Genomic DNA, 12311 nt, shown 5'->3' with positions numbered 1-12311 from the left:
GTTCTCTTGGGTAGCATCACATGGTCTGCAATGGGAAAACAAAACATACAAGCTAAAAATAGTACGAGGTTTTGGACAGCTGACGAAGGAACCACGCTTAGCCTGCGTAACAGGCGTTTCCAGAAAGGTATGACTGCGAGCATGAACGGGGCGCGCGAGAGAGACACTCGCGGCTTTAGTTTCGGGGACGACTACCGAGGAGGACATTTAACTCTCGCGTATTCTCTAAAAATAGACACTGGAAAGCTTCATTGTACTTTTTTTTTCACCACAAGAGCTAGTACACTTATTCCTGTTGAGGGAGGTTATGCCCTCTCCCGATCGTTAAATGATACAATTTCTAACATTTGATAACTAGTTTTCGCCAGTACGACACTAGGCTGATTTAGCAACAGAACGGGAACGCGAGTTGACGACGGCGCGCGCAAATCAGACAACTGTTTTGACCAATGGCAGAGCAGCAAATTGAGCACCGGAAGTCGTGTTTAGTCCTTTCCGCACGCTTTCCCGTCGTCAAATGACGTTCCCGTCCTGTTGCTAAATCAGCCTACTAAGACTTAGAGCAAGACGACGGCTATCACATTTTCCCTCCAAAATGACGCTGGTTCACGCGCGCGCACTACTTGGTATTGGGAAAATCTTGTTCTCGTTGTCGTCCTTGTCTAAGAATCTAACGATCTCTATTACTTCCACGCGCCTGCTACGCTGGCTAAACCACGCTGATCATTCTCGAGCCCAAAGCTGTTCTCTGTTGCGCAAGACCACAATCTCGTCCCCAGAGCCCGAGTTACCCTTATCCAGCGCAACGGGCAACGGACGCTTTGGAAAATCCTGGTTCCGGTTTAATTGCGCCCTCGTGAAGTTACTTAGCCATTTGACAAAGAGACCTTCCCGAGGGAATTTTCCCTTGCACGCACATTGGAACATAATCGTTCCACTGCAGTTTTCCTTTACGTGACTTTTGATCGATGTATTAAGTAACTTGAAAAGACAGTCCCTTCACAATTGAAAGGACTGTAAAGGAGACTGAAGAAATATACACTTATTCCAATAAAGGTTGCTTTGGGAATCGTGCTTTGGTCTTTGAAAGCCATTGTTTGGTGGTCACTCAAGCAAAGCATTGCATTGTCTTCTCCGTTTCAATGACCAAATCCCAAAGCAACCTTTATTGAAACAGGTGTATATTTACTTAAAATGCCGAGATTGAGACATTCGTAAGTCATGACGACATGTATTTTTTCGTGTTCAGAATGAGCACAGCTGTATGCAAATTTGAAAGGTTCAGTAGCATGTATGTATAAAAAGTGGCGTTGAACGACTTTCAATAACAAGACAAAGGAAAGTTTTAGACAAAGTGTCGTTGTGGCGTGGTTTTTTGAAATTATATTGAGATAAACTTTTTCCTTAACGGTCGTATAAAATTGATGTGTTCCCAGATGACTTGTCAAAATCAAATCAACGTGCTCACAGTTTGTACATAGTTAATTGAGTGGAATGGTTATGAAACCCGTCAGACTCCTTTGTTATATGTTTTTGTGGACCTGAAAGTGCACAACGTTCAAAAGAATTCCTATCATTTTGATTGTATTGACCAATAAAAACGTAGCATTAATTTATTCCGTAACAATTTGCCAACAGAAAACAAAGGATTGTGCACTTTCAGGGTGCTTCCAACATAAACTGCAGCACTGTTGTTTTTATCATTGATGTTTGCCGCTTTTCATAACCAGTCTCCTCTAATAACTATGGTTTGTATGATTAGCAAAGTAATTTGAATATGATGAATACGTTTTTCGGCCAATCAGATATGTATTTTCTTTTCGGATTCTTCGAAAGGATCGCACCTTCTGGGAACGAGATTGGCATGACCAAGGACGAGAGGGTTGTGCGCATGCGCAGCCATACGATCTGACGCTGATTCTGGCTGATGCCACATCAATCAAAATACAACAAAGTGACGTCTCCTTTCCTTACATAGAAACATCTTTATTGTCATATCAGATTTTTCAAAGTCTCTTCGAAGTTTTTTCTCGTTTGGTCATCTCACAGGAATCTTATCTGTGCTGGGTATTACATCAACATTGTAGAGGACTGGAGACGAGTTGTACTGCCACAAGCTTGACGTACTGCTCATGCGCCGTAGCCGCCTACAGTACAGCAAGATGGCGGCCAAAACTGTGACACTGCACACCAAGAATATGATGCGGAACTGTAGTTCACTCACGTAACTCCAAAGGGCGTGATATGAACTTTTGTACTGTGAATGCAATTGGACTTCCCTAGAAATGAAAAATATATGTGGTCAAATGCCATACTGACCATATCCGCCATCTCTGCACGCATGTAAAGATCGATGGGATTAGAACAATGACACGTGGTGTGAGAGACTGGGGGAGAGGGAGGGGGGAACAGCTGTTGCGGTTCAATGTTATTCTTGATGTTAGTACTTAGCTAATTAAGTGTTAGAGGCAAAAACGCACGACATTCATCTATAAACTTCCAGCCATTATAAAACAAAAAACAAACAAAAACAAAAACACGGCATTTACTGGCCATGAAGCCAGAGTATCGAACTTCCTCTCTACAGTTCAACGAGTTCATGGACGGTGCTCGAGGAGAAAGCAGCAAAACCGGCCACAAAAAAATCGATAAATCTTCGAAACTGCAATAAAAAGTGACCAAAAACCGACAAAGAAGCTGAGATAAACACCTAAAACGAGTAATTTTAAAATGAGCTTCAACCGCCGGCAAAACCGAAGAACCAAACTGCCAATGACTTCTGTTAAAGGATTCAAATTCTTTTCCCTTTGCGTGTCATTTTTTTACCGTTACAGTTTATCGGCAACAAGGCATTTAATTTCCAGAGCTCTCATGAGCCCCATAACGTACCTTAGAGGCAGGAACCTTGTTCGATAGAGGATCGCTCCTAGTGTCCATTGAACTTCTTTGTCGCCGATATAAAAGGCGGAGCGTAGGTTGCTGTAGTTCTGGGGAAACTTGAAACCTTGGTGAAGAACTGTTGTCACCCAAGCTGCTTTGAAACACTGGAACCTTACGAAAAAAAATTTAAATACACTACGCGTTTTTTACTGATTGATCTTTGAAAAAGCCGAAGTGACTAAATAGCCTTAGGATATTCACACATGGTACTTTAATAATTTCCAATTCACCAGTTACCTAGACAAACACAAGCAATACAGTTATACACGCCATAGCAACACTTTACCAGCACGGAAACAAACTTTGCCAACATTTTGCTGACGCGTTTCCGTACCAAATAAACGTTTTCTTAAAACCGCACTAACCGATTTTGCTTACCATATCAGCACTTTCTAAATACAATTCTCTCTCTTTCCAATATCTTACCACCACATTCTCAATACCATATCAACAATATCGCATTGGCATAACAGGGAGTTAAGGAAAGGGAGCTTGAGCAATGGCGACGATGTTGGTGAAAAAGTCTTCAGAAAATGAATTTGCGTCCTTTCAACTTTTATCGCGTCTATTTGGACCGCTCAATTTGTCAAATGTAGGCGATTTCTCCAGCTCCTGGAGTTGAATTCTTAACGACTTTACCCAGCTTCAAAAAGCCGAGAAAGGAAAATTCACGGTCCTCGTATCTTCACGCGCGCGTGCCCCATAAAACTTGGCATTAGGAAGTTTCACGTCGTAGTCGTGCAGTGAACGTCAAAGAAATGTACTAAAAAACATGATGCACGTGCAGAGCTGTTGTTTTTCTCACAAAACCACTTTAAAAAAGACTGAAAAAAAGTGACATTACGAGGAAACAGAAACACGTCAATAAAAGCGTAAAAAGTCGATGTTTCGTCCTCATCGTAAGGCCATTTTCAAGATTATCTAACTGGTAACAAATCAGTTATGCGAATGTACTTGAATAAAAACTACATCACTGGAGGAAGGAGAGAAAATATTCATCTCTTTTAAAGCTAAACCACATCAAGTAAAAAAAGTTCGACATTTTGCTTACTGTAGCCTATGAGCATCTGCATGTGGATAGAGTCCTTTCGCGTGTCGATTGACAAGAACTGACCAACGGGTTTTGCAGAACTCCTGAGAATTAACAAACGCTTCATTAGTCGGAAAGTAAGAGGGAATGCCAGCCTGATTGAGGAATAGCCTGCGAACGCAAACGTATTTCCGGTTGTCGCTTCTCTCCACCCGAAAAGTATGTATTCATAAGCATGTAAAAACTAAGTAAACGAGATATTAGAGAAATTTAGGGTCATATTTACGGCAAACGGCAAACGCGAATTTGTACCACGAGACCAAGTTTCCCTTTTAACCCCTATACTTGTCGTTTACTGTTAATTACTTCTACAAAAAAAATTAGTTGTTTCACGCGAGTTTTATTCATAAGAATTAGTTTTCCCAGTTGTTACCTGCTCATTTTCTATTTTGAGAAATTCTCAACTTAAAATCTGACGTTTACCGTTTGCTCAAGAGCGTATTCAGATGACGTCACGGCGGCCATATTGGTGTTCCAAAACAATGAGATGGCGGCCATATTGGTGTACCAAGGCAATCTTGTGGGAATTGAACTCTTTTCTTATGTAAAAAACTTTCTTTCGTTCCAATGAATTAGCATAGACGCTGGCCACGTGAGTGAAATCGCTCTATATCTCTCTAAGGGCCTGTTTACATGTAGTGGGGGACCCCGGTCTAGTGGGGTTGGTTTCTTTTGTTTTCACGCTCTGGAGGACACAAAACAAAAGAAACCTACCCCACTAGACCGGGGTCCCCCACTCCATGTAAACAGGGTCTAATGTTCCAACTTTTCGACGACCCCATGACGTCATTATCAAGGAATTGGAAATAAATAAAAGCGAGTTCGAAAAGAGTTAAAGTACACTAAATTTGCATAAATGACCTAGAGCTAGACAAAGACTTTTGCAAGGATTGAATCTGTTTGCAAGTTCAAGCTAGGTCTTTATTGTTTGATGCAGACGATGCACAGCATTTCGTTAACAAGACAGTCAAATTAAAGGGACAGGTTCACGGTTCAGCGAACGCTCATTTATCAAAATGCCGTTTATCGGCCGGGACATGCTGTATCGTCTATGCAAGCAATATGATCATGTCAATATGTTGTCAAAGAACCAATCTGCACACTCCTCTGGCAGTAAGTTGCACTTGATCAACTCAAATATTTGCAAATAGCTGTAAATTAATCAACCATGGAATAAAACCTTCAGGTCAACAATAAATTCAACGTTGGTGGTGTTGGCATAATCCACTAATTTTTTTCTGCGATTTTAGTTCTCCTACATCCTACTTCAGGTTACTCTGAAATACACCTCTACTGTGAAATACACTCTGAGATCGCTGAGATACATGTGAGTGGGATTATTAACCGATAAATTAATACTAAATTGGAAAATAGTAATTTAAATTAATGAGCATGCGCTTAACCGTGAACCTGTTAAAATCTTAATATCTCGCGAACAAATTTCAGTTACAGATTCTAACATGCTGAAAACCTACCTCTACAGCTTTCTTCATGGCAGTTGCCTTGTACTGTCCGCCAATTCTTAGCACATCGTGCATGGAGTACCAATACTCAGAAAATCCATAAAATTCAACCTGGTTGTAGTCTATATGAGGCTGGTAAACAGCGTTAAAAGAACATGGTTGCCTTGGACAGGGTGTTGTCAGGTTCAAAAGCGGAAGAATAAGTTTTTGACATTTATAATATTCCCCTGTTCCAATAAGTTTGTATTGCTTTCCCTTGTGGGTAACTTGTTCATTGCATTCTGTTGGTAGACAAGGATCTAGATACGCTTCAGTTGAACTGTGAAATTACAAGAAGAACATAAAATGCTATTACTGACTTAAAATCTTTTGTTCATCACCGTTTATTTCAAAGATAATCCAGCATTACTTGCAACAACTCAAGTTAAGTATTACAGAATGCTACAAGAAAAATAACTCCATGCAAACGTACGGCTGTTGAAGGTTTCATTTGAATGGTAACACCTTACGATTTCTTCCACAAACTTAAAAGTTAAAAACTATATAATATTTCTCCACATCTATCTATTTTACATTGAAAACTAATAATAAAGAAAAATTACAACAGAAGAACTGACAACAACTTCTACTATCGGGGTAAAAAATACCCAATAACAGTGCCACGTATTCAACAAAATGGTTTTCTTAATGAAGTTACGTAAAATTTAGCCTTCATTGCAGGAGTTTGAAAGAAAAGGGGATGAAACGGGTGTTTGAGAATGTGATGTTTGTGCATCTGAATAAATTGGCCTTTCCCCTTCATTTTTGAATGCCTATTATGAACGTGAAGCAAAAACTGGGAAAGAGAGGACAACCTTGGCAGGCAAACACAAATGTCTGAAAATTTCTTCCGGAATTGTCCTTTCCATTCAGTTATGTTTCAAGTCGCAGAATTCTGGAATTTTTCGTTGAATGGTGCAGGGAAAATAGTGCCTCCCATGGTGGGTTTATGTTCCCTTGTTCTCTGAATAACTGAAGTTTCTCCTTCGAGTCCCCGCAAATAATTTCGCATCTTCCCTAAAGTTCAATTTTGTCATGATCCCTTTTCCTGCAATTTATGAAATCAATGTTCCCCTATACCCCCCAAAACTCAATGGCTCCCCTGTTCTCTAAAAGTTATCTCCAGATGTCCCTTGTTTGCTAAAAGTGAATGTTCATGGTGTTGTTTCCCACAACACCTGGGAGACCTTCAGAAGTTTCTGTTGCTCAAAAAGTAGCAGGCTATTTGGCATACTTTGAAGTAGTATTCAGAATGCATAATTTGTTACAGTGTGCATTAATTTATAATCAGAGTACATGTGTATTACTGACAGTACATGTAGAATTACTATTTTCAAAAAATACTCACAGATCAAAGCTAAGACTTTCATTTTGACTAAGAACAAGTTCTGTGTAACGGTCTCGTGCAGCATTACTACCAAACCCAAGAAATGTTGCAACATACAGATGGTAATTATGTATAGTTTGATGAGAGTCACAGCCAAGATTGACTTGTGCACTCAGCTCTGATGGGACCCATACCTATATTGAGGGACACGGAATTAGAAATTAGAATGTGTATTCACATAAATCATAGGTGATGACTATTAACAGTATTCTTAAAACAGAACAGAGTATCATAAGCTTCCACTTGTAAGCTCTAGGCGTATACATCTTTGTAAGGGGTTTAAGGGGAGGGAGGGGGGGGGGGGCGGGTTAAAAACGGAGAAGCTCAAATCTGAGGGGGCTCATAACTGCAATAGTCGTTGCTGGTTCTGTTCAGGTTTGAAATCACAACTTTGACAGCTAAGTCCTTCGTTAACTGAAGCCATGCCCAGATCTCTTCTATTTCATAAGAATAATTAAGCAAAAAAGGCTTATGTTGGCCTGAAATGGGAACACAAGGCTAACTTTAAATTGGATGTTTGCAGTAATGTAAAAAGGTCAAGAAGATACTGTACAACGCAACAGTGCTGTGTTTGACATTCCAGGTACTTACAGATTTTGCAACTTCAAAAGCAATCTGTGCAGATCCCCCTCCCATATCCAAGGAACCTACAGTACTCTTGCGGCTAACTTCAGACACACTACTATTCAAGACTGGTGACCCTGTGACACAAATTTATCTGTAAGTTAAGACATTCATGCCATCATCCCCTCTACCAAAAAAAAAAAAAAAAAAAAAAAATCCCCTGTGTGTTAATGGTGGAGGAACAGAATAATCTGGCCCTGAAGATGTTTTTGTTGATTTTTTTCAAGTAGCACATGTACTTTGACAGTAATTTGTGAAGTCTTTGGCCTAGTCGAAGCCTGTAAGCTACTTTCTACATGCACTCAAGGAGAGTTTTTGACATTGCAAACTGAAGATGTCTTTAGAAACAGACTTCCATGCAAGTTAACAAATTCAAACCTGTATAAACCTAAAAAAATAACAGTTATCAACGTTATCATTGGGCTTAGAAAAGACCACCCCCAGAGGATAATGAACCAAATCCAACAATTATCATGGTTCATTGACAAACTGTTATGTAAAGCTACAATAACTTCATGTTTTCTTTCAGTGATACAGTTGAACTTCTACTAACGGTCACCTCTCTACAACAGCCATCTCTTTATAATAGCCACTATTTTGGCGGACATCCATATATAAACTCTTGCTTTAACCTCTCTACAACAGTCACCTCTTAACAATTACACATTTTTTGGAAGACATCCATAAATAAACTCTTGCTTAAACCTCTCTACAACGGCGACTTTCTTTTGCCCCCAAGAACTGCCCCGCTGTGAAGAGGTCCAATTGTATTAGTGCATCCCGAGTCCTTTTCGAAGACCGTTAAAAAATCAAATAGAAACTACTGCAGACAGCAGCGTAACTGATGCAGTGATAAATAATATTTCTATCCTGGAACCAATTTAACAAAACTTTTACAAGTGTAACTCATTGTCTTCAGCTAATTATTTTAATGTATTTTGCCATGTAACTTTAAAAAATCATATCTCTGGTGTTATTTACAGTTCAATATCAAGCTATACCTCATTGGAAAGGGAAAAGAATACCCTTTCGAAAAAAAAATATTTCGGTCATAGGAAACCCATAATATTCCGCCACAAAAAAATTAAAAAAGCATATTTTGCAAAAAATTTTTTTAAAATTTTAAAGAATGTCATTTAGCTAGGAAACTTCTTTATTTTGGGTGATATGGTAGTAAGAAATTTTTTTCATCAATATGTAAGCAAAAAAACCCGAAAATCGTTCTAAAATATGGAGCGACTAGAAATTTTCTGCAAATTTTTTTCTTCACGCTCTCATGATTATGCTAATTGGATTATCATAATTAGCATAATCCTTTGGCGTCACCTCGTGACCCCATGTTTACTTCACTGAGACGCTTTGTTTCCTCGATTCCCAAAAAAATATCGAGTTAGAGACAAGCAGACATGAATTTGCTGATAGAATTCATCAAAATAAGCAAGAATTTGACAGCGAAAAGCGAAGCGAAGGCAAAACGGGAAGGAAATCGTCGCCGTTTCAAGAACATGTGGCACAGAGTCGGCGATCGGCGATTTGCATACACAGATTCTAATTGTTGAACCTAACCTCGATTTTCGCGTTTAGTTTGCTTGTTATCCTCCAAAATCCTTCAGGATAGTTTGTTTGACTTGTATTTGGTTGATATTCGTCAATACAAGCTTTCATTATTCGCAAAACCGGCTCAAAAAAATTCCCCGCGACTCGCCATAAAATTCCAAATTTTCGAAAGCTCGGTGTGTCACTGTCAAAAGTCCACAGGGGCTGGAACTAGGCAGGTGATTGGCTAAATCTGTTAACTTCCTGTGAGCCAAATTTGGAGGCAATCGGAAGTAACGCGATTTTTTGCGAGTTTATTTTTCAGGATCGATGTCACAACATTGACGGCCCTAGCCGCCGGAGACAATGAGGTAATTTTCAAAAGTGGCTATTGTTTTCATACTCTAAAACAATAGCTACACTTGTAAATTAAACTTACAAAAGTTTTATTAAACTGACCCCTGGATGCCTTTCCTTCTAACTTTTCACATAATTTACTCATTAACTAAGTCACACACCACACAAGGTTTAGCACTTCAAACAGTTTTAATTGCTGGTATCTACCTTTTGCATCATGTGAATGGTCAAATCGTCCAAGCTCAAAATTAACTCCAATCCAAGAATATATTCCTGTTAAAAAAGAAATTAAATAATGGACTTGACAAAAACCAACTATACCATAAAAGGTATGAAATAAGTTTTAAATTATGTAGGAATTCTGAATTCTCAACACCTAAAAATTTAAATTTACCTAAAACTTTCTTAATGCCAGTGAGGTTCATTGTACTACTGTGGGAGGGAGGGTAGGGAGGAGATAGAGATGCACAGCAGGACAGTACAGTCAAGTATAATGGCTTTAAGGTTTGAGAAATGCAAAATGGTAACAAAATTAATTTAAAAATTTATTTAGCACATGTACCTTCCTGTTTTCCAGTGATAACTTCAACATGTGATGCCATAAAATGAAAGTTGTATTTCAATGGAATATCAACTCTCAGGTCATCCAAAATAGATTCTTGATCTGCAGTAGAAAGCATTCGCATTCCAGCTGTTGCAAGGACGTAAAGTGGAGTCTCCTTATGTTTGTGTTCTGGGATCTTTAGTGCAGCAAAGTCCAGAAGGGGTTCAATATAAGATGAAGCCTTTGATGGCTCGTCAACAAGGCTGGATATTCCTTTAAATGAATAGCGGTGATAATGGTTAAGGTTCTAGAAATGTTTATGCAATGGTTAATTCTTTTAGCTAAGCCAAAAGTTGTGTACGTAATTACTCAACTTAGTAAAAGTTTAAGTGTTAGAAAAACAGCTCTCACTAGCTACCTTTGGTGGGACTGGAATTATGGGAGTGGATGTGGGGATTTTCCTCGGCCAATAAAAAGGTCAGCTCTGGATACTAACTTGGTGAGAACACATTTTCTCAACACAAGAAAACAGTGAAATCCCTTACTACTTCAAATACCAAATTACTGTGCACCTCTCAAGATAGCAACAACACTGGCTACTTTGAGGTCATGTGATATCTAATGATGAAATTGTTTCCCACCGCAATTCTCCCTGACTCGGGCAAAAATACAAAATCCAGGACATATTAGAGTAACGGAACACTGTTGAACACATGCCTGCTAAAGTTGACAATACTTTGTTTTCATAACTGGATCTGAGAAGATCTCGTGCTCAGTGTAAAAAACAATAAACATTTACCTGGTTTGATCTTCATCCTTACAGGGTTTCCTCGAGAGTCTACCATCTGCTTAATTTGTAGCAACTCATCTGGGTTTCCATTGTGTGGTGGCCAATAATAAATAAAAACACGAGATCCACTGCTGCCGCAGTCAATAACAATTCCATAATGATAATTTGAATCGGCCCCATGCTTGTAAAAGTCATGGTAGGTAAAGCGTCTAGTTCTACTGCGGTACCAACTTGAATCAGACATAAATAAGAGAAATCCCAACAACAGAATTACAATAAAACCAATAACTAAGAGATATCGTAAAGGACTTGGTTGTGTTCCAAAGAGATGTGAAAATAGTCTTCTTGCTGACATACATGTGCCGTCAGTTGAAGTTGATATCACTCCTGGTCTTAAGAATGAAGGAAAGCTTGTCCAGCGAATTGATATCCTACAATGATATAAAACAATAATGTCAAATAACCGCAATAACCATACCACGACACACATGTAGGTATAAGGGGACATAAATATATGTAGATAGGGTGACTGTTACATACAGTAGTAGACAGTGGCACATCCAGACCTTCAGTTGGGTGGTGGGGGCAAAGGGGGCTGGGGAGGGGGTGGGGTTGCTCTCAGGCTGAGACAAAGTATCTCAGTGCCTTAGCCCGGTTAGACTTGACTTTGGTCTAAAAGTAAGGAAAAGAATGAAGGCCTCTACCCAAGATCCATCAATGATATAGAGGAATTTGTTGTAATTAATGAATCTTTGATAATAAACAATTGTGTCAGCTGAAATTCGCCTCAAAACTGTAAAAAACACAGATTGACAGTGTTTGACCTACACGTAGAAGATATGATATTTTCAATGATCGGGAAGTTTGCAAAATTACTGTACTCATAAGGTAGAATATGCTCTAGGACAGGTTAATTAAAAAAATAAAATAACCTTAACATATCTAATCGAAAATGGTAACTGATTCTAAAACTCATACGTTCACAACATTATCTAACAAATTTAAGCTTATTATCTTGTATTATACGTAAGCTTATATGTACGGAAATATTTATTCTGGCTGAGTGAAAAAATCGAGCATGCTAACTCCAAATCAATATATTCAGTTCAAAACTAGTTTAACCTTTGATAGGTCACTCAGTGAATGAACAAAGAAGTAATATTGCCATGTTTCTTCCGTCCATTTTATATTAGCCTCTACGCGTGCAGCTAAACACTGTAAATGGTGAAATCATAAAAACTGACCTTCCCACCATACTCTATTTTATGGAATACTATCTCTTGTAAAAAGCAACTTAACACTATAGCACTTCGACCACAGCCCAAAGTCTTCATGACTTCAAGTAGTAACAGAATCGTCGCATTATTTTGATGGTAAATATAAACAAGGAAACAAAAAACACCGGCAGCTGGCTGATCGCCACGTCGTGTTTAAAAAAACTGCCAGCGGTTAGCTAAAAATTGAATATATGCTCGATGTTTGGAACACAAAACTTCAGGTTGACTATTGAGCCACAAGGATTTATGATCAGCGGGCGCTCT

The 12311-nt window shown here is 38.9% G+C and overlaps 2 protein-coding genes across 3 annotated transcripts in view; one reads left to right on the top strand and one right to left on the bottom strand.

The window, feature by feature from the left end:
• The window catches only part of LOC140933757 (glycerol-3-phosphate acyltransferase 3-like), a 157208-nt gene that overhangs the window by 87390 nt on the left and 57507 nt on the right, over positions 1-12311 (top strand). The window lies entirely within an intron of this gene.
• LOC140933748 (ectonucleoside triphosphate diphosphohydrolase 4-like) lies at positions 1966-12197 on the bottom strand. 2 transcript variants are annotated; one of them, XM_073383375.1, is made up of 10 exons: positions 12015-12197; positions 10780-11201; positions 9999-10253; positions 9644-9709; positions 7511-7620; positions 6881-7053; positions 5506-5812; positions 3992-4074; positions 2890-3051; positions 1966-2279 (listed from the first exon to the last, which is right to left on the bottom strand). In XM_073383375.1, the coding sequence occupies exons 1-10, from the start codon at positions 12023-12025 to the stop codon at positions 2039-2041; spliced, it is 1830 nt and encodes a 609-aa protein (XP_073239476.1). In that variant the 5' UTR covers positions 12026-12197; the 3' UTR covers positions 1966-2038. The 2 variants fall into 2 exon arrangements, with proteins under 2 accessions (XP_073239476.1, XP_073239477.1); XM_073383376.1 differs by lacking the exon at positions 9644-9709.

This window comes from Porites lutea, chromosome 4, assembly GCF_958299795.1.
Source record: "Porites lutea chromosome 4, jaPorLute2.1, whole genome shotgun sequence".
NCBI classification, from domain to species: domain Eukaryota; kingdom Metazoa; phylum Cnidaria; class Anthozoa; order Scleractinia; family Poritidae; genus Porites; species Porites lutea.
Note: the sequence above shows the minus strand (reverse complement) of the source record. Positions and strands in the feature narration are given on the sequence as shown.